The 22,245-nt window shown below is 51.1% G+C and overlaps 1 protein-coding gene across 2 annotated transcripts; it reads right to left on the bottom strand.

Moving 5' to 3' along the window:
• Positions 1 to 1,725: 1,725 nt before the first annotated feature.
• Positions 1,726 to 20,293, bottom strand: TUBA8 (tubulin alpha 8). 2 transcript variants are annotated; one of them, XM_047787954.1, is made up of 5 exons: positions 20,143 to 20,293; positions 8,994 to 9,216; positions 7,422 to 7,570; positions 5,118 to 5,798; positions 1,726 to 2,037 (listed from the first exon to the last, which is right to left on the bottom strand). In XM_047787954.1, exons 1-5 carry the CDS (start codon positions 20,143 to 20,145, stop codon positions 1,744 to 1,746), a joined length of 1,350 nt encoding a protein of 449 aa, XP_047643910.1. In that variant the 5' UTR covers positions 20,146 to 20,293; the 3' UTR covers positions 1,726 to 1,743. The 2 variants fall into 2 exon arrangements, with proteins under 2 accessions (XP_047643910.1, XP_047643909.1); XM_047787953.1 differs by lacking the exon at positions 20,143 to 20,293 and adding an exon at positions 17,049 to 17,070.
• Between the last annotated feature and the right edge of the window lie 1,952 nt (positions 20,294 to 22,245).

The raw sequence follows: 22,245 nt of genomic DNA, 5'->3' as shown, positions 1-22,245 counted from the left end.
CCTTCTGTCAGAGGTAACACGCCCCTTCCTGAGATGGACCACAGCTCCTAACCTGAATTTTCCACACAGCTGAGTCCGTCCCTGCAGCCCCTGTGAGGGCTGCGACCTCAGGGCAGTCACGTGGACACCAGGCCTGGACGCCTTGGCACTGTCTGAGCCACATCTGTGACCTACACCACAGCTCACAGCAACACCAGATCCTTAACCCACTGAGCAAGGGCAGGGATCAAACCCACAACCTCATGGTTCCTGATCAGTTTTGTTTCCGCTGCACCACAACGGTAACTCCAGGAAAGTCCACTTTTGACAAGCTGCATCTTTAATGCATGGGGACCTAATATGGGTCCAAGCATCTGTATCTTATCAGTTTAATCAGAGCAACCTTTTTGATTTTTCCCAAAATTCTGCTGGAGCTGCCAACTTTAGGGAAGAGATGCATTTATTCCTCCTCTCCTTCATAATAAGTAGTCTTTCTCTCTCCCCATCCGTTATTTTATGAGGGAGCAGTTGGAACCAGTCACAAATACCAAGGGGCAGCCATGAGAACAGATGGTGGTCCCCGTTCTCAGAGCTCCATCTCTTGCATCTGCAACCCATAAACTCCCTAAACCTCTATTTCTTCCTCTGTAAAATGAGAATATCCATTTGGAGATTGTTGAGGAGGTTAGAGATAAGGTATGTATGTATATAAAGCATAGTAGATATTCTGCTTAAAACCTTCCGAATTCCAGGAAGTTCCCATTGTGGCGCAGCAGACACAAATCCTTCTAGTATCCATGAGGATGCAGGTTCTATCCCTGGCCTCGATCAGTGGGTTAAGGATCTGTCGTTGCCATGAGCTGTGGTGTAGGTCACAGATGCAGTTCAGATCTTGAGTTGCTATGGCTATGGCATAGGCTGGCAGCTGTAACTCTGTAGCCTGGGAACGGGATTCCATATGCTACAGGTGTGGCCCGAAAAGGCTTAAAAAAAAACCTTCCAAATTCCAAGCAGAAAGACTTGTTTCACTTAGGAAAAAACCTAAATCCTCGCCATGCTCTTTGAGATTAGCCTAAATGTGCCTGGACTCCGCTTGGCTCTTGGCCTCACCCCACCCTCCACCCTCCAGATACACAGGCCCCCCTCCTGCTCTTCACACGCTCAAGCTGGTTCCACACCTGCCCCGGGGTCCTCTGACTCCAGAACTTCACGGGGCGGTGCCAAGCTGCACCCAGGTCTCCGTGAGGCTTTTTCTGACTCTCCCGATCACTTCTCTCATAGCCGCTTTCTCACATCACAGCGCTGATCACTCCGGAGTGATCTCATTTGTTTATCTGTGTCTTTACAAGGGCAGGCCCTGGCCCTTGCTTCTAACTCTGGCTCTCCATACAGCGCCACTCCCTTCCCAGAATCTTCCCAACGCCCAGATTTCTCCCTTCTGTTCCCCAGCCCACAGGCTATGCTTGGTGTGGGCCCAGCCTCGGCTAGAATTTTCGGTCCCATTTAGGCCTTCTCCTTCTCACAGATGTGACAGCTGTACCCAAACCCAGAGACTATGACCCTCATTTCCCTTGGTGACATAGAACCGCCCTCACCCACAGGAAGTCCAGTTGGAGCTCAGCATCCAGTTCAACCCCATCAGCCCGGGCCCTGGTGTCAGGACCCAGGCTGGGTGGGGAGTGTGGCCTGTTGTCCTGTGGACAGTAAAGTGTGCTGGGAGGGGCCACAGGAAGAAAGAGACACAGGCACGAGGAACATCTGTATTTAAAATTCCTCCCCTTCGTTTTCTTCCTCAAATGAATCAGTCCCCACTTCCTCATAATCCTTCTCCAGGGCAGCCAGGTCCTCCCTGGCCTCGGAAAATTCTCCTTCTTCCATCCCCTCGCCGACATACCAGTGCACGAAGGCACGCTTGGCGTACATCAGGTCGAACTTGTGGTCCAGGCGGGCCCAGGCCTCCGCGATGGCCGTGGTGTTGCTCAGCATGCACACGGCCCGCTGCACCTTGGCCAGGTCTCCCCCTGGCACCACCGTCGGGGGCTGGTAGTTGATGCCCACCTGCGGGACAGAGGAAGAGGATGTGGCACCATCAGTGGGCAGCTCCAGACAGGGCGCCTTGGGGACGTGTGGGTGTGGGGAGGGACAGCAGGACCAGAGAGGGGCTCAGGAGGTGAGGAAGCAGGCAAGCAGAGGGGAGTGTGTGGAAGAGAGGGTAAAAGAAATGGGTTGGGCTGGGACATTTAGAGCTGGTGTAAATGCTAGTGGGAGACCAGAGCAGGCAAATTAGGGGAGTGAGCAAGGGCTCAAAGCAGGGGAAATGTGCAGTGCACGGCAGATGGAAGTTACTGCATTTTTTAAAATTTTAAAGATTTTTTGCTGTCCTTTTAGGGCCGCACCCACAGCATATGGAGGTTCCCAGGCTCGGGGTCTAATCGGAGCTATAGCCGCGGGCCTACATCACAGCCTCAGCAATGCGGGACCCAAGCTGCATCTTTGACCTACACCACAGCTCATGGCAACACCAGATCCTTAACCCACTGAGCGAAGCCAGGAATTGAACCCACAACCTCATGGTTCCTAGTCAGATTCGTCGCCGCTGCACCACAATGGGAACTCCCCAGGAAGTCACTTTAAAGTTCACTCCTTCCAACAGTATCTCAAGTTCCTCTCAGTATACTGTCCATAAATGTAGGGCAGTTTCTCTGCCAATCGTGAAGGCTATTTAAAAAATCACAGAGGAGTTCCTGTTGTGGTTCCGGGGGGTTAGGATCTCGTGGTGTCACTGCTGTGGCTCGGGTTCAATCCCTGGCCCTGGAACTTCCACATGCCATGGGCATGGCTAGAAAAAAAAAAAGCACAGAGATATTCTCAAGCAATAAATTAAAAGATGCAAAAGATTCTGTAGATGGTGTTTGTGTTTTCCAGGCCCTCTATCTCTGGGGAGTGGGGCTTCCTGGAAGAAAAGCTTCATTTCCAATAAAAGAAAGTCAGTTAAAACTCTTGCTGGACAAGTCAACTCCCCAAGTTCCAGGAGCAGGTAGGGTTTTTCCAAGCTAATCTAGCCCAATGTGACAGTGGGGCTACTATCCTGGAAAATTCCCTTCTCCTCACATGCATGCCAAACCAGGGCCAGTCCCAAGAACTGGAGGGACCTGGAAGAGACCTAAGGTGACAACTGTGATAATACTCACTGAGAACTATGGAGCTGGCCCCAAAATGCCGCTCCTGCCCAGGCCACCAGGATTTTTTTTTTTTTTTTTTTTTTTGCTAGCAGAAGTTGTGGGGCCAGGGATCGAACCCATGGCACAGCTGTAACCAGAACCACAGCAGTGACAATGATGGATCCTTAACCCATTGTGCCACCTGGGAACTCCCAGGCCACCAGGTCTTAACTGCCAGTCTCTTAAATTCATAGCTTTAAAATTCATGTCCTCTTGAGAGATGGCGGTGGGAGTGGCAGCAGCCTATACAGCCAAGGTGGTAACTCACTAATGACTTCACAGGGCTCTAGCATTCCTCTGAGACGGAAGTGGCATCTTGGTGGCAGTGGTGGTAACAGGGGCAAAGAACCAAAATCAGAAGGGGGAAGGCAAGACCTCATCACGTAGTTTATGAAATCAGCCAGCTCTGCTCTTTTGAACAGTAGCAGCCCTTGACCCGTGTCAAGTGGGGGTGAATACCCAGGGGAGGATACTAGCGGGTGAAGTTCAACAACACTTACCCCCATCACATACACTTTTCTGAGAAGCAGCTAAAAGTTCTAGCTCTGCCTTATCTTTCTGGTCACAATCCCAGAGCTGCAGCTTAAAATAAAGGGGCAAGAATACAGGGACATCTCCTTTTTTTCATTTCTCTCCACCCTCACATCTCATTCTTTCTATTTTTCTCCTATTCATTTTCCTACCAGCTTGTTTTGGTTGTTTGTTTCCATTTGAAGAAGAAAAAAAAAATGGGGGGGAAGACCTTGACTATTTTTCCAAGAGTGACCAGAACTGCCACGTCAAAACAGGCCCAGTCTAGGGGAAGGGCTCTGTCTGCGGCTGGAAGCAGAGTGGTGGCGAGATCTCACCCCCTCTCAGCAGCTCAGCAGCCAAGCGGCCAGCTCGCTTGTTTCTGTGCCCTGTTTCTGTAGGTCCCACAGGGAAAACTGAGACATACTCATCTCTGAGTCTCCAGCAACTGGCACAACCACCTCTGGGGTTCGGGAAACCTCTGAATTATTAAAGGCCCACCTGGGGCACTAATTAATGTGAGTGGTGGCAGCTGCTCTGGGGGTGGACTCTGATGAGGGGCCGTGGGGACACAGGACAAAGCGGTCAAGCAGACACATGTGCAGATGCCCAGCCAGGCCGACTTGGAGAGGTGACTTCCAACACTCAACACCACTGGGCCTGGGGGCCGGGGTCCCCCCTGGCTATTCTATGCCCCTGCTGACCCCAGAGTCTGGCCTTTCCCAGACTGCAGATGCTGACCTATAGCAGGCTTCCCTGCTGAGCCCTGGACAGTGGACATGGCAGGGTTTCATAATGTAAGTGAACCACCAGCATATAATAGCTGTAAAGTTTCTTGTTTTGATTTTGTTTTTTCCATAAAGTTTCTTATCCTTACTCTAAGTTGATTAAAATTACAAGGTGAACATTTAGTTTTTCAAAAAATAAATGGAGAAGAACACATATTTCATCAGAGGAGGCCATTCAAATACCCTGGTTAACTCCATTCTCAGGTCTGCTTCACACTACAGCTACCTCCACCCTCTCACCCTGTTCACCCTCTGGTCCAGGTTCTTTCTCACCTAGTTAACACCTCCCTATAAGGAAAATTCTTTTTCTTTGAGATGCTCGATGATCTTAGGGTAAGAGGGTGGGGCCCTTCTCCCTACTGCAACAGTGCCCGCAGTTCCAACAACAACCCTCCCAAGTAAAGTCTCTCCTTACCTAAAATAAGTGAATGAATGAACGAAGGAATAAAATCCATGTTACATTTGGCTTAAGCCCCTCCTCCCACATCACCCTCTAAGGCCTGACGCTCCCAGGAAATGTGCTTCCACCCAGGACCCAGCGTTTCCACCTCTTTCCCCCCATCCTTGGTCTCTCCCTCTGGATCTATGGTCGTGTTTCCTCCAAGCCACCAGCCCTTACCTTGAAGCCTGTGGGACACCAGTCTACAAACTGGATGGTCCTCTTGGTCTTGATGGCGGCAATGGCGACGTTGACATCCTTGGGCACCACGTCCCCCCGGTAGAGCATGCAGCAGGCCATGTACTTGCCATGACGGGGATCACACTTCACCATCTGGCTGTTGGGCTCAAAGCAGGAGCTGGTGATCTCAGCCACAGAGAGCTGCTCGTGGTAGGCCTTCTCAGCAGAGATGATGGGCGCGTAGGTGACCAGGGGGAAGTGGATGCGGGGGTAGGGCACCAGGTTGGTCTGGAACTCGGTCAGGTCCACGTTGAGGGCCCCATCAAAGCGCAGGGAGGCGGTGATGGAGGACACGATCTGGCTGATGAGGCGGTTGAGGTTGGTGTAGGTGGGGCGCTCGATGTCCAGGTTCCTGCGGCAGATGTCGTAGATGGCCTCGTTGTCCACCATGAAGGCACAGTCTGAATGTTCCAGGGTGGTGTGGGTGGTCAGGATGGAGTTGTAGGGTTCCACCACGGCCGTGGAGACCTGGGGTGCCGGGTAGATGGCAAACTCTAGCTTGGACTTCTTGCCATAATCCAGGGAGAGGCGTTCCATCAGCAGAGAAGTGAAGCCAGAGCCGGTGCCCCCCCCAAAACTGTGGAAGATCAGGAAGCCCTGCAGGCCAGAGCAGGCATCTGTCTGGGAGAGGAGGACATGAGACAAGGAGGACACAGTGAGGACACACTTGTGTGGTTAATGGCAGGCAACCCTCCTGTTGGCCCCACTCCACCCTCAACATTTTCGAATGGGTGAAATCAAAACAGCCTGGAAGGAGGAAGGACACACAAAGGAGTTGCAGCGATCTTCCAGGAACAGCTGAAACACATCGGGGCAAACATGCACACACCGCCAGGACCATGAAGCTTCCAGCCCCCAAGTCTGGGTGGACCAGGAATAAGGTTCCAGAACCACGGTGGTTAACGACTTGGCCCTGTGAGGGCCCCACCTCCTTGGGAACCGCAGATCTACACATGCCAGCCCACCTTGGAAGGTGGCACAGGGTACCAATTTCAGAAGGATAAATGGAGTCAGAGAACCTGAGATTTAACATCAACTTTGCCATTTCCCAGTTGTAAAAATTCAAGCAAGGTATCAAACTCTCCAGACGGGTACTTCTTCTTGGTTAAAGTGAGGATAGTAAAAGATATTCATCTCACAATGTTACCGTGATCCTGAATGAGATGCCCTCGTGTGCCGAGAAGGGCCTGACAGTGAGCACTCGGTGCCAGCTCTCACCAGCTCTACGGGAAAACGGGAGTCACAGAACTTTCCCCTTGGCTGTGATCTGTGACTGTGCCACCCAGTGGTTCTGAGCTTTGGCTTCGAGACTGACGACCGCTACAAGCCCTCCTCTCACCAGAAAAGACAAACACACACAAAAATTCAGCGTCCTTCCCTCCCAAATAAAGAATCTCTGATTAGCCCAACCCTTTTGTTGTACAGATAAGGACATGGGGCTCCAGTAGACCAGTAGCCCACCCTATAACTCGGAGCTTTCCAGCCAGACCTACCTGGTTCATTCAAATCCTGACTTAGCCACTTTCCAGCTAAGGGACCCAGGCAAGTTATGGAGTCGCCTTGGCCCTCAATTTCCTCGTGTGCAAAGTACAGGGACGAGACCTCCTATATATCATTACTAAGGGGATTAGATGAAGGAACGTATTTGGCATTTGTAATTTGTAATGTTAAATGCTGGAATGGATCAGCAATCTTACGGGCTAGGAGTTCCCGTCATAGCTCAGCGGTTAACGAACCAACTAGCATCCATGAGGACACGGGTTCGATTGCTGGCCTTGCTCAGTGGGTTAATGATCTGGCGTTGCCGTGAGCTGTGGTGTAGGTCACAGATGTGGCTTGGATCCTGTGTTGCTGCGGCTATGGCATAGGCTGGTGGCAACAGCTCCAATTCAACCCCTAGCCTGGGAACCTCCACGTGCTGTGAGTGTGCCCCTAAAAAGACAATTTAAAACAAACAAACAAACCTCTTACAAGTTAAATGCTTTGTTAACTTGTGCTTCCAAAAAACAAAGAGCTTCACCTTCCTCACACCTGGAACTTCCTAAGGCACCCCCACAGAACATCAGTCACTGGGAAGGTGGCATCAGCCTTGGTGGGCAGCCCACAATGAAGGCAGAGGAAGGGCCCAACCTCTTCCAGGAGAAAAGCACAAGTGCCCAAATCCTAGGAGTCTCTCCTGGGGTGTGGGCCGGCCTGTTCAGAGAGGTGAGTCCACATGGGTCCCCTGCCCTTGTAAACACATACCAGCTTGCGAATGCGGTCCAGCACCAAGTCGATGCTCTCCTTGCCCACTGTGTAGTGGCCCCGGGCATAGTTGTTGGCTGCATCCTCTTTTCCTGTGATCAGCTGCTCTGGATGGAAGAGCTGGCGGTAGGTTCCAGCCCGAACCTCATCTACGAAGATGGGGAACCATAAGATCTTACCTCCTGGTTCCCAGAGGAGATGCTGCCCTCCCCACTAGAACACACATGACACCCCTACCTACTAAATTCTATCAGGTGAAGTCAGACAACCCTGTAATACATCTGCAGGAGGCGAAGAATTCCGGAGTAACACAGACACGAACCGAGCCAGAAGCCCATGACTCAAGCAGCAATGAGAAGCTAGCTGTTCTGCTGGCTGGAGCTTAAAAAGCCTTGGGTTTACAAAGCTGGTCAAACACCATAACTGCCTCTTCCTCCTTGAGCCTCAAGGCTTCCCTCTTGTTTTCTGTTCATGCTACAAAATTTACCCCAGAATTTAACCCAATTTTACTTGCATCAAAGTGTTCCAAGGACTCAGAGAAGATTTGGAATGATCTGCTTGGCTCCTGGCTCCTCCAGGAATTGCCCCACCCGTAACCTCCAACCTTGAGGTGGCAACAATATATGTCAGGCATTAGATCTTAGAACAACTTGGAAGCAAAGCAATGTTCCAGGTTCCAGAAGAGCCAGAGCCCAAGAAGGGCTGTTGGGTGGGGGTTGGGAGGGTCTGCCCACCTTTGAGGTCCGCGCAAAGTGGACACAGAGCAGACCAAGATGCCTCAGGCCCCAACTACATTCCCTTTCCTCTACAGGGTCCCTCTGCTCCCCCATGGAAATCACCCATCTGTGCAGTGGCCTGGTCATCAGCACTTTCTATATTTATAAAAAGTATCCAGGGGGTGGGGAGTCTGGGGTCAATGGCCCCTAGAAACACTGTTCGGGCACCACCAGCAGAGCCCAGGCATCTCTGTGGAACTTGTCCACACTTGCTGGTGAGCAAGCTTTGAAGCTGAGGAAATACTGATGAAGAGTGGGAACTGACCCAGGGGGTGTAGGGGGCAGGGGCAGGGAGAGCAAGACCCCGGCCCAGCACAAGTCAGATTCCCTGCCCCCTAAGATCCAGACAAAGTTCATTCTAAACCACAGCAGCCTCTGGCTAGAAGAGAAAGTGCCATCCCGTGTGCGAGATGCTACCAGGTTACACCAGGGCCCCCGGACAGGCTGAGACTATTACAGAGTCAAAATGTGTACTTTGGGAAACTGACTATTGGGGGCTTATTATAATTTCTGAAATTATTTGTGGTTTTGAGCCTTAGTATTTAGTGAACCATCTTGGCAATTTTGGTCTGTCTCAGCAGCTTCTGGCAGAGTATTTTGGGGGAGCAGAGATCTCTGAGCCCTACTTGAGCCTCCTCCTTCCCAACCTCGAGACTGTGGCGAACTCCAGGAGTCATGTGTGGGGGCCTCTGGTTGAGCACTCCCTTCCACTTGGAGATCAGCTTCCTCAGTCACCAGGGGCCAGGCTGAGGCAGCCTGGTGCCGTTTCTGGGCGAGGACCTTGGCCCACACTCACCCACCACGGTGGGCTCCAGATCAACCATGACGGCCCGAGGCACATGCTTCCCATTGCCGGTCTCACTGAAGAAGGTGGTGAAGGAGTCATCGTCGTGGAGCTTGCTGGCCTGGGCGCCAAAGGTACCGTCAGCCTGGATGCCGTGCTCCAGGCAGAAGAGCTCCCAGCAGGCATTTCCGATCTGAACCCCGGCTTGGCCCACATGGACGGATATGCATTCCCGCTGCAGAAACAGAGCACCGAGTCAGAGCCCAGCCCGGCCGTGCCTCTGCCCAGGCCCCCAAGCCCCCAGGTTCCCAGGTCCCCAGGTCCCCAGCTCTGAGGACCTGCCCCTCCCTGGGGCATTCATCAGATGGGGTGTGGGCACCCTTGGCATCTGAATCAAGACTGAATCAAGACTCAGTTCCAAAGAAGCAGCACAGCTTTGTGGTTTGCTCGAAAGGTAGCTTTCCTGGGTTCATCCTTTGTATCAAGAAAAGGAAAAGAGGGAGTTTCTGTCATGGCTCAGTGGAAATGAATCTGACTAGCATCCGTGAAGACAGTTTCAATCCCTGACCTTGCTCAGTAGGTTAGGGATCCAGCATTGCTGTGAGCTGTGGTGTAGGCCAGTGGCTGCAGCTCCAATTCCACCCCTAGCCTGGGAACCTCCATATGCCTCAGGTGCAGCCCTTTATTAAAAAAAAAAAAAAAAAAAAAAAAAAGACAAAAAAAGAAAGAAAGGAAAAGAGGGCAGCTGCACAGATATAAGGGGACCAATTCTAAACTGTGAGACTCCAGCACCAAGGAAGCAGGTCAAGGAAGAACCAGAGAGAACAGCAGAAACCACCCCCAAATCCACAGCCCTACCCCATGCATGCTCACATTCCAGCCTTGGCCTGACTCTCCTGGATGCCACCACACACACACACACACACACACACACACACACACACACACACTCCACACCACAGGGCAGAGAGGCTCATGGGAGGAATATACTCTGGAGTCTGAACCATGGGATCTTAGTGCTCCAGTTCCAAATGCAGGAATAAGAAAGGATCAGTACATCAGCAAGGGCGGGCTCAGGGTAGAGTAGGCACTTCCTGAACCCTAAGCAACTGGAAAATTCCTTGGTAGCCACCATAACCCGCTCCCTTGCCTACGTCAGGCCAAGTGCTAAATAAAGTTGACCTTTCGAATGTCCTTATCTCCATGTTACTCTGGTATGAAGCCACAATTACCTGCTTGGTCCTGGTACAAACAGTTTAGGGTAGGGAGGTGTGTGTGTGTGTGTGAGAGAGAGAGAGAGAGAAAGAGATGACACATGCATGGCTGTGTGTGTGTAAGAGTGTGAGTGAGTATGTGGAAGAGAGTCAGTGTGTGTATGTATGGATGTGAGTGTGTGAATGGGAGTGTGCTATGCTTTTGCTGGGACAGTGGACTCGCCACCGTCCATGCCCCATGGGGGAAGTGGTGGCCCCTCATGGGGCTCTGTGCCCGGGGCAGAGCCCAGCAAGGAAGCACGTGTCTCGTGCGTGGGTTTCTATTCTTATCGTGACCGAACCTGGCATTTTCCAGCTCAGGGAACCCCAGCCAGGAGCAGAGCCTCCAGAGACCAGGGCTGGCCGTGGGGTAAGGGGCTCCTGGGATGATGGAGACTCAGTGTGGGCACAGGCAACTGCCCTGAACAGCCCCTCAAAGGGTCAGAGGCATCAGGGGCCAGTGCCCCAACTCAGCTGCACACACCTATCTCTGCCTGGCCTCCAGGTGTCACAGCAGCCTGGCCAGAAATATAACTGCCTGTGTTTCCATGAGCCTGGTGGCCAGAAAAGGGCTTCTCACAAAGGGGCCCACACCCCAGGGTTCCAATCTTGCCTCTCAAGGTACTGGCTATGCTGCGTGACCTGGGCTGAGTTACACAGCCTCCCTTCATCTGAACATAACAAATTGTATCCATCACTTTGGCTGTGGTCACCCCTACTCCTAATGTTATCATCATGCATTTTCATTACTGTAGCTTTATTCTCCCCTGGAAGAGGCACATGCGGAAAGGTAAAGACCACAGGCTGCCATTCAGCCAACAATGAAAGGACTTCATCTTAGGACTCAGTTCAGACCTAAGAGAGTAGGGTCTTTCTCCCAGGAACCACCACATAACCAGCTGTTACCAACCAGACCACATGCTCACGTGTGCTACGGCTTCCCCGGGGTTGGGGGTGAGCCGAAGGGACACTGGAGAAGCCTGAAAGGAGCTGGTCTGTGTATTGTCCTGTGGCCCTGACCCTTAGCCTCACCCCCCAGCCCCTCAACCATCCTCCAGGCAGTCCCCCCCACCCTACCCCTGTAACAAGCGGGGCCTTGCTGTGAAGATACAGGGATATTTTCAGAAGATCGAAGGTCACAGGAGGAAGAGTGAAGGACTTTGGAGACCTGAAAACCACAAGTATGGTGATACTGAGGTTTTCACACCCCTTTAACCTCAAGCTAGTCAATATAACAGCCTCCACACAAAATCAGCCACTCTCTCTCTCACACACACACACACCCCTTAGGAGGAGCTGTTTTCCCTATTAAACTAATTCACAAGAGTGGCTGGAGGGATCAGATAGACTCAGAAATAACTGACAGGTGCACAGATGCCTCCAGAAGTGGCCTCTCCATCATTGTCCACCAACAGGAACCAGGGCTCCCCAGAGATTTCTAGGTCTGGGGCAAGGAATGCACAAGATGACCCAGACCTTGTGTGGGGCCTGAGAGCACAGACACGAACACAGGTGATGCCGGGGGACCGCAGAAATCAACAAGAAGAGGCTCCCTTAGCCAAAGGTGAAAACGGAGCATCAAAAAGAGGAACAATGGTACTTGATTGCAAGAGGGTGAACATAAAAATCCACAGGTCCTTAGCATTATTAAGAAAGAAAACTCCCAGGAAAGAAACCCATCTGTCCCCATCCAAACAGCCCCGTTGATGAGAGAAGGCTCTTTTTTTTTTTTTAACAGAAGGCTGTCAGTTTGTCAATGCAGAAGAGCAATATACTAGGGAATATTGCACATTATAGTTTCTAATTACATAATTGATTTGGACAAGGAGTGATGGGGAACTGGATATCATCACGGCTGCTGAAGAATGGCTCCTTACAGGTCACAGGGGGAAGGTCCTGCAATGGTCATCAGCCTCTAACTGGGACTGTTGGTAACCCCACGACAATAAGCAAACCTGATGTGATGCAGTATGACACACACCACCCCCATGAAGGATTCTTGTCAAAAATGCTCAGTGGTCATGTACTAGGCCCTTTGTATGCAGCTCCCACTTAATGGAAAACACAGGGGTCTGAGTGATAAGGAACATTGCAAGAAAACAATGACGTGAATCCAGAAGGTGGGATGTTCAACCCACCAATCGACCAATTTTTTTTTTTTTTTTTTTTGGTCACCCCTGAAGCATATGGAAACTCCTGGGCCAGAGATCAAATCCCAGCCACAGCTGAGTCCGACGCCACAGCTGCAACAATGCTGGACCCTTAACTTACTGCACCAAGCTGGGAATCGAACCAGTGCCTCCACAGAGACCATGCCAGATCATCAAACCACTGCGCCACAGGGGGAATTCCTGACCCAATCCTTTTAATTCATGAAAAATAAAGGTGAGAGAGGGACTGACCCATATCAAAAGGAACTTAAGAAACATGATATCCACTGAATGCTGGCTTGAACAAATCAAAATATTTGGGGGACATATAGAGAAATTGATTAACTTTAAGCATGATATAAAAGCATAGTTAAGGATCAAAATGTCATTTTTTTCGTGTCAGTTCTACAGTATTGAGAGTAAAATGTCATGATATCTGTATTTTAAAATAATTCAACAAACACGGCCGGTAAAATATGGCAGAAGAATAGTAATTATTAGATCTAGATGCTAGACATATGGGTGGCAATATGCTGCCATACTTTTCTGAAAGTTGAAGACTTTCATACTAAAAAGACCAAAGTTAAAGAAAGAGAATAGAGTCAGAGCCAGGTAAGGGCTCCTCTCGCCGTAATGTCCCATCTGAAGGGTTCTCCTGCCCCTTATCACTTAGCCACTGATTCAACTAACCATCACCAAGAGCCCAGTTTGTCACAGCAAATAAGAATTTTAAACTTACACAAAAAAGTCACAGGTGAAGCGACAGCCAGGCGAGCCCCCTAAGTGCTAAGATCTGTGCTCTGTTTGCATCTGCTCCTGTGGGGAGAGAGGCCTTGGGCTCCTCCAGCCACTCTGCCTCATCACCATGCCACCTTACTGCCTGAGCATCCAACAGAAGATCACAGGGCACAGCCAGTGCTGATGGCCTGGGGGCCCCCACGCCCAAGAAAGGCACCCCTCTGCTGTAACCAGGGACATTGTGTGAGCGCAGAACTTCAAGAGACTGGAGCAGGGCTGGCCTCAGAGACCATGAAATACGATTTCCACAGGTGAAAAAGCTGAGGCTCAGAGAAGTAAAGGGACAAATCTGAAAACTCAATGCTCTGTAGGGAAAGAGCCTGGACCAAAAACCAGGTTTTCTGACCTCGGCCTGAGTCCTCTTCTCCACCCACCCAAGCCCCCACCTCTCTGGCACTCTGAACCCCAGGCCTGGGGCAGAAGGGGGCAGGGTGGACATCCACCTTGGTGCCAGTCTGCTAGTGCAGAGCAAGGCAAGCTTGGATGGCAAAACTCCAAACCGAGAAGGCTCCATTGCAGAGAGAAACAGAACAGCTTACAGTGGGAGCCACCCTCCCTGCAAGAAGCAGGTCTCCAATTCCTGGAGCTGGTAGGTGCTGAGGGGGCAGGGTGAGCTGACCAACAGAGAGTATGGATGTCATGTGTTTGCTCCAAACTCGGATTTCAGAGTCCCTCTCTTGCCGGGAAAAGCTCGTGCTTTCCATTCCTCTCTTAGTTCTATTTTGAATCTGGGCTCAGACCAGCTTTCTGTCCCTGGGACCCTATGAGGTGAGGGGGGCCCTCATGTGTTTCTGGAGCCTCCCAGCCCAGCAACCCAGTGAAACAGGAGATGGAGAGACTTTTTTCTTTTTTCTTTTTAGGGCCACACCCTCGGTATGTGGAAGTTCCCAGGCTAGGGGTCGAATCCGAGCTGCAGCTGCCAGCCTATGCCACAGCCACAGCAACTTGATTGATACCACAGCTACAGCAACCCCAGATCTGAGCCACATCTGCAACCTACACTGCAGTTCATGGCAGTGCTGGATCCTTAACCCACTGAGGGGGGCCAGGGATCAAACCTGCATCCTCAAGGATACAAGTCAAGTTTGCTACTGCTAAGCCACAACAGGAACTCCTGGATAGAGTTAATACAGGAGTCCCCTCCTCAAGAAAACTGCAACACCCCCTATGCAGACCCAGGGCTGAGTAACTACAAAGTGACCTACTCCTCATTCCTACAACATATATTTGTTGTTACCACATGCAAAAAGACATTGAGAGGCGCTGGGCCAACCTCTACTCACCCTTCAGGTCTCCCATCACGTGTCCCCTCCTGCAGAAAATCTGGAAACCCACACTCTTGCACAGGGCCCTACAGGGGCTTCCAGTCCCACCTCCCCATCGCTGATCTATCTCACATGTCCTTTTCTGACTTTCCAGGTGGATAGAGTGAGTTCTAGGAGGGCAAGGAGCCCATGCTTTCTCGCCGGATCCCCAGTGTCCAGTACGGGGCTTGAATGCAGCAGGTGTTCAACAAATGCAGGAGTGACAGGAATGAGAACACTGCCAGGGGCTTACAGTCTATCTAACCACACAGGGAATGGCCAGGGCCTGAGAGGCAGTGGGAGCTCAAAGGAGAATAAACAACCTCTGGCTTGGTTTCCTGGAGGAGGAATATTTGCAGACCTGGAGACGTCAGGCCAACAGGATCCAGGGACACTTTAGCTGGATTTGGGAGCAGTGTGAACAAGAGGCAGGAAACTTTAGGGCAGGTTCCACAAACTGCTCAGTTTGTCTGAAGCGTAGGCTCATGAGGGCACCTGTGCTGCCCCCAACCATCCTCCAAGGGGAGGGGCCCGTGTTGGGCAGAACAGCAGGCAAAAGACACTACAGAACTGGACAGTCTTTCCATGACTCCACTGCAAGAAGCCTTGCCTTAAGTAAACCTTATATTATTTCTATCTTAATTTTTATTAAAATAGAGTTGATTTAAAATGTTGTGCCAATTTCTGCTGTACAGCAAAGTGGCCCAGTCATACACACACACACACACACACACACACACACACACACACACACACGCACGCACGCACGCATGCACCCACGCACACACACACACACATTCCCTTTCTTTCTTTTTTTTTTTTTTTAATTGTCTTTTTTTGCCATTTCTAGGGCCGCTGCCATGGCACATGGAGGTTCCCAGGCTAGGGGTCCAATCGGAGCTGTAGCCACCGGCCTACACCACAGCCACAGCAATGCAGGATCCGAGCTGCGTCTGCAACCTACACCACAGCTCACGGCAATGCCAGATCCTTAACCCACTGAGCAAGGGCAGGGATCGAACCCGCAACCTCATCGTTCCTAGTCGGATTCGTTAACCACTGAGCAACGACGGGAACTCCACATTGCCTTTCTTACATTATCTTCCATCATGGTCTGTCCCAAGAGACCGGATATAGCTGCCTGTGCTATAAAGCAGGACCTCATTGTTTATCTATTTCTATTTTAATATTAATCGTTTCCTTCCATTTGTTCTCAGAGGACTCAGATCTGCCATCCAAGGCAGAAGGAAGTTTTATAGTTTTAAAAATAGTTTTGAAGTATCACAAAACAGTAAAACTGGCATATTATCTAGGAAGGGAACTGACACAGGCCAGCAGTGTAGGCCAGTGAAAACCTGAGACCAGGCCACATACCTCGACCACCTGTGTGTCAAATGCCACTCAGCTGCTTTCAGGAAGCATATTTTTATACTAAATTACCTCTGGTTTTCAGGCTAGGATAACAAATCAGATACACTTTGGGATCTAGGTCAGAGACAACAGGTAAAAAGGAGAGCCAGTGTTCCAGAGGGATTGTTAAAGTCGGAACAATGTGATTCACAAAAGATTGCACTAGCTCTGCTCAAAATCCTTCAATTAGAGCATATTTGGATTCACTCAGAGAAGAGAGAGCAAGCCAGAAACAGCAGGAACAGAGGTGACCTAAATTAATATCAGGCAAGGGCTTGGACTGCAGGCACCACAGTTAGGGCAGCAACAGGGCGACAGGAATGGCAGGCACTGGCCGCAGACCCCCAGCATCAGAGACCTTCGAGGTCAAAAGGTCCTGAGTTTCTCTGACGCTGGGGTCAAGTGCAGGAGATAGAGAGGGACACGCACAGTGCCACGTTTCCCGATTGCTTCCTCAGCTCATTATCTGGGAGAAATTCTAACAGGAAGACATCGACAGTACTGCCAGTCCCTTGGTGGCCAGAGGGAAAGGAGCAGTGGGTCCACTCCGCGCCCCCAAGAATGTCATATCCTCCCACCCACTCCTGTCACTAGCCCTGTACTCACCAGCTCTTTCCTCCTTAAAAATTATTTTACCTTCTCATCTTCCACTCAAGGTCATTGAGGAGCCCCTCAGCAAGGACACAGTGAGAGAATTAACGTCTGCTACTGACTGGAGCCTGGGGGTGGGGGCTCCTCCGGGGAGATGAGAAGGGGGGTCAGGCAGTGCCCTGCATCCCCTCTGAGGGGCTCTGAGTCAGGCTGTAAGCCATGCCCGCCTCCTCAGGGCAGCCTGCAGCTCCGCTCGCCCCCAGGGCACTCTCCCCACTTCCACAGGAACATAGGCTCTTTGTTGCCTTCTGATGCCAATTCCCATCTGAGCTCCAGCTGCACCCCCCACCCAGAGGGGTGCAGGGAGGGAGGCTGTGCAGCAGAGGCATTCGCCTCCCCCTGAGCCCCAGACACTTCTTCTGAGGCCCAGAATCACTGACCTGAGCTTGGCTTGGGGCAGCTCGTACCTAAAAAGGTGACACAGTCTCGGTCCCCAGGAGAACAGCTTACCAGAGAGACCCAGTTCCAGGATGAGTTCTAAAAGCCTCCACCAGAACTTACAGAAATGCTAGTTCCCATCCTCCTCAATGGGGCAGCCTCACCAGCCCTCAGGAGGGAAGTCCAGCCTGCTGGGGGAAAGAAAGTCCTTGACGCAATGATGGGACTCTTTGGGCCAGGTGTGCACATGTGTCATTCTAACTTTTCAGGGACAAATCAAGAGTTTTTTGGGTTTTTGGGGGGGGTTGTTTGTTTGTTTTTGGCCATGCCAGAGACATGCGAGAGTTCCTGGGCCAGGGATTGAACCATCACCACAGCAGTGACAACTCCAGGTCCTTAACCCGCTGAGCCACAGGGAACTCTGCACGTCAGAGGTTTTTAAAAAGAGGTTCTGTGAGTGTGAAATGATCAATAAAAATGTTTTCCCATCAGGAAGAGCACCTATGTACATAAATGTTCCAAATAGAATCTGTGTTTCAAAATAAAGTTATCCTCTTTTCAAAATAGTCATAGCTTTCAAATAAAGTTATCCTCTTTTCAAAATAGTCATAGCTTTTCAGTTAAACATCCAAAGCCTTTAGCTCATTTAAAGTTAAGATTTTACTGGAGTTTCCATTGTGGTACAGTGGAAACGAATCCGACTAGTATCCATGAGGATGCGGGTTTGATCCCTGGCTTGGCTCAGTGGGTTAAGGATCCAGCGTTGCCATGAGCTGTGGTGTGGGTCGCAGCCAAGGCTTGGACCCCACGTTGCTGTGGCTGTGGCGTGGGCCAGCAGCTCCAGCTCCAATTTGACCCCCAGCGTGGGAACCTCCATATGCCCCACCTGCGGCCTTAAAAAGCAAAAAAATAAAATAAAGTAAGGTTTTACTTTACTTTACTTTTTTTTTTTTGGTCTTTTTGCCTTTTCTAGGGCTGCTGTGCCACAAAGAGAACTCCTACTTTACTTTTTAATTTACTAGGTATTTTCAGAAACCTGCCTATTGAATGTACATCGAAGTTTGCTGAGAGGGTTAATTACATCTTAGGCTACCCTCTGAGAGTCACTGTGGCTCTCAGGTCAGAATTAAAACATTCAAGAGATAACACTTCGAAAATTACAAAGCACTAACTGTGTACTAGATATTATAATTTTTTTTTTCTTTTTAGCACTGCGCCTGCAGCATATGGAAGGTCGCAGGCTGGGGTTCAAATCAGAGCTGCATGGCAACACCAGATCCAAGACGCATCTGTTACCTACGCCCATAGCAGTGCAGGATCCTTAACCCACTGAGCCAGGCCAGGGATCAAACCCGCATCCTCACAGAGACAATGCTGGGTCCTTAGCCAGCTGAGCCACAACAGGAATTCCCAATTCTATAAATATTAAATATCATATCTTGAGTATGCTGCTTGGGATTTGCTTCAAAATAACAGGCAGAGAGGGAAAGGGGAGTAAATTAACAAGACTCATCATAAGTAAATAATTGTTGAAACTGGATGAGGCATACTCAAAGGTTCATTATAACACTTTCCCTTCTTTTGTATATGTTTGAAATTCTCTGTCATAAAAAGGCTAAAATAGGAGTTCCCGTTGTGGCTCAGTGGCTTAAGAACCTGACACGTATCCATGAGGATGCTGGTTCAATCCCTGGCCTCGCTCAGTGGGTTAAAGATCAGGCATTGCTGCAAGCTGCGGTGTAGGTGGCAGATTTGTCTTGGATCTGGCATTGCTGTGGCGTAGGTGTAGGTGGGCAGCTGCAGCTCCAACTTGACCCCTGGCCTGAACTTCCATATGCTGCAGGTGCACCCTGAAAAAAAAGAGAAGAAAAAAGAAAAGTAAAAAGGCTAAAATAATAAAGCTAGATAGACCTTGGAAATTAGAAGTACAAGCCCTCTCAATTTGGTAGGGAAAAAAACCACTCCAGAGAGGTTAAGTGACTTTCTTGAAGGCACACTTCAGAGCCAGGAGCCAAAATTCTGAACTCCCAATTCTGGGCTCCTTCTAAGGCAGGAATGGGTTTCTCTGGCCACTACCCCCAGTACCCCCAGGAGCCTGCTCTGGGGAGGGAAGGTGTGGGACAGACCTGGAGCTGGAATCAGCAGAGCTGGGGCCAGAGCCAGGGGCCCTGGGCACTTTCCAGAATGAGCAGAGGCACAGGGAAGGGAGGTTCTCGTTTGCCCTGCTGGTCACTGACACTGGAGCAGGAGAGCCCAGAGAGCCTGACCTTGGCCTGTGAGACAAGCTCACTCCACTCCCTTCCCCCACCCAACCTTTCCAACCCTCTCTCTGCTTCCCAGACACCAGGACTCTGGAGCGGGAGATTTCTGGGTTTCCAGGCTTTCCGGGAAATGGTTTGGAGGCAAATTTTACCCACCTGGGACACAGGGGGTGAAGGAAGGGCTTCCAGAGGGTGAAACTTTAGAGTGGGGAGTGGTTGCCTCCAGCAGTAAGATCCGTGTTGGCCAAGGGGATGGGGGAGGAGTTTCTAGGCCAGGGTAGGAAACAAAACAAGAGGTCTGAAGCCCCCTGGCCTCCAGGAGGGAGGCTTGTGTGTGCCAGAGCCGGTGGAAAAACCAGGGCGTTGGAGCTGGGAAGCTGAGCGGGCTCGAGCCCTAAGTGCCCCAAACTCGAGCCAGATGAACCGGGAAGGGAAAGGAGAACGCGTCCCCTGGGCCTGCGGGGGGGGCTATGACGCCCTAAGTCCCCTGACTCATTCGGGTCTCCATCACGGTTGGTTGGGTTTGGGGACCTGACTGCGCCCGCTCCCCCAGCCACCCGGCCCAGCCCACCCGTTGGGAATCCCTGGACCAACCCCTTTCTTCCCAACTCGGGTCCCTCAGAACCTCACCTCTTCTGCGCGGTGGCCACCATGTCCCCCTTCCCCTCACTTGCGTGCGCAAATCTCCCTTGGATCCCTTTGAGGGGCGACTCGCCCCAGGCTCTACTTTCACTCTATGATAAAGGGCATTGGCACCGGGTGTCCTCCGCCCCCTCGACCCTGAACTAATCCCCCCTCCCCCCGAGACTCCGAGTTCCGCAGATCGAAGGCGATGGCTTTCAGCTCCCACGTAGACGCAGCTCTGGGCTGGGCACCACGCACCCCAACCCCGCGCCCGAGTTCCCGGCTCCGCGCCCCAGCCCCCGGCTCCGCGCCCCGGCCCGGGTAAGGCTCACCATCGCGGCCGCTCTCCTAACCCGCTCGCTCCCGGCTGGGCCTGCGCACCCCAACTGCTCCAGATACAGCCGCCTCCGCTGTTGTGACACCGGGCGGGAGGGGGGCCCGGGACAGACATGCTGGGCCAGCAGCTGCCCTGCAGCATCACAGTGCCCGCGGAGGGAGGGACCCAGCAGGTCACAATTGCTCCTCCCCGCCCACTCTCGGCTCGGGTTGTGCTGGGCGCCGCCGCACGTGGAAACTGCGCTGTTGGGCTCCTGGTTCCTACACTACACTCTGTAGGAGTAACCTTTGGAATCCCAGCTGCTTAGGAAAGAAATGTCACAATGCTGTTAGAATAAATGTTCTCCGCTTCCCAAACTTTTACCCTCTTCCTGCTGCCAAACACGCGGGGGAAGGACTGGCCCAGGCAGAAAAGGCACCTGGTTGGGGTTCGGTTTGCTGCAGTCACCCCCAGCCCAGGAGAGTGCAGCGCCAGGCTCCCGGTGGGAAGAATGGGCCCCAGGCTGGCTCTGCTGATGAGCCTGTGCTTGGGGAATCTGCTGCTCTGAGGCCTGTTCCTCCTCCATCAAGGCCGCCTGGCTGCTGGGGAATTAAATGAGATAACGAACGTCCTCTGTTCCTATTTCTACTTTCCTGTCCGTGTTCGTCACCCCTCCCCCACTGTTTCCAACTCTCTTTCATCTTTATCATCACTCCCTCTCCTGCTTTTAAGCCCAGGATGTGCAGAATGATCGTCAGGGTTCCCACTGCTTCTTTGCTCAGTAATAGGACCTCCTCCTGTGGCCACAAGTGATGTTGAAGGACCAGGAGTTTGCCCTCCTCGCTGGAGCCATGGGGACAATGGGCCTGGCACTGGTAAGGGGCCCTCTCCACACTTCAGATTTTGGCCACATTATTAAACTTCCCTCTACTTTCCCCTCCCCTCCCCAGGTTAAGGGTGAGCAGGGCCATATTGTTCCTTGGTCTCACTGCAAACTTCCCCGCCAGAGGCAAGGCCATGCTGTCTTGCCTTCCACTCTCTTCAGGCCCCAACCACCAAGCCCCATGTCACTCCAGGCAAATCCATGGCTTCTCCGCAAGGGACTACCACTCAGAGACGCTCTGGCCAAGCGTGGTGACTCTCCACGTATCAAAACACAAACAGCAGATTCACCTTCCTTCCCATTCCTGACAGGGGCCACCCCTGGCCAGTAGATGAGAACAATTTTTCTTTATTTTATTATGTAACAGTTTGTTCTGCTGAGTACTCCTTCGTATATTTTCATACCTATACTATGAGTTTCTAGAGGATGGGACATACATCTTATCATCTTTGCATTAGAGTCCCAAACAATGCTTTGCCCATGGATATATACAGTCCTTAGTAAATTACAAGTTGAATTTTGTCTGTCTTATGATGTAAGATAGTAAAAACTGAGAATTGTGATTAAGCTAACTTCCATCACATGGTAAATGCTCAATAAAGAATGATGACTGGAGTTCCCACTGTGGTGCAGTGGGTTAAGAATCCGACTGCAGCAGCTCAGGTCACTGTGGAGGTGCAGGTTCAAGCTCCAGCCTGGCACAGTGGGTTAAAGGATCTGGTGTTACCACAGCTGCAGCATAGGATTCAATCCCTGGCTGGGATTTCCATATGCCACAGGAGTGGCCATTAAAAAAAAAAAAAAAAAAAAGGATGACTATTATTAACTATATATTTCTCTTCCGAACTCCTCAAGCATATTCTATTACTTCTTCCATTACATATATCACTTTCCACTTTGGATTCTTGGTAAATGTAAGTGGGCATGTGTTTAAATATACCTACGAAACTAGATCACCTTGCAGGCAGAGGTTATTATTCATCTTATTCACCTCTCCCTCAAAAATAGCTAGTCAAGTGCATCAATGATGCTCAATAAACATTGCCAAGTTGGAGTTCCCTGGTGGTTCAGCAGGTTAAGGATCCAGCATTGTCACTGCTGTGGCAAGGGTTCCATCCCCGGCCCTAGAATTTCACATGCCTTGGGCCCAGCCAAAAGAAAAAACTTTGCTGAGTAAATTGATTTTTTGAGGTCTGTGAACCACCAGATATGTTATGAACAGGTTCTTCATGTCTT

This window comes from Phacochoerus africanus, chromosome 7 (assembly GCF_016906955.1).
Source record: "Phacochoerus africanus isolate WHEZ1 chromosome 7, ROS_Pafr_v1, whole genome shotgun sequence".
In the NCBI taxonomy this organism is placed as follows: Eukaryota; Metazoa; Chordata; class Mammalia; order Artiodactyla; family Suidae; genus Phacochoerus; species Phacochoerus africanus.
This window is presented reverse-complemented; position numbering and strand designations above follow the sequence as displayed.

What these genes read in the sequence shown, in the direction of transcription:
- TUBA8 (XM_047787953.1), bottom strand. An exon ending in TGGACCGCATTCGCAAGCTG is followed by an intron (nt 5,799 to 7,421) that starts GTATGTGTTTAC and finishes CTCCTCTCCCAG; the next exon opens with ACAGATGCCTGCTCTGGCCT. An exon ending in GGTGTCCCACAGGCTTCAAG is followed by an intron (nt 2,038 to 5,117) that starts GTAAGGGCTGGT and finishes TCTGTCCCGCAG; the next exon opens with GTGGGCATCAACTACCAGCC.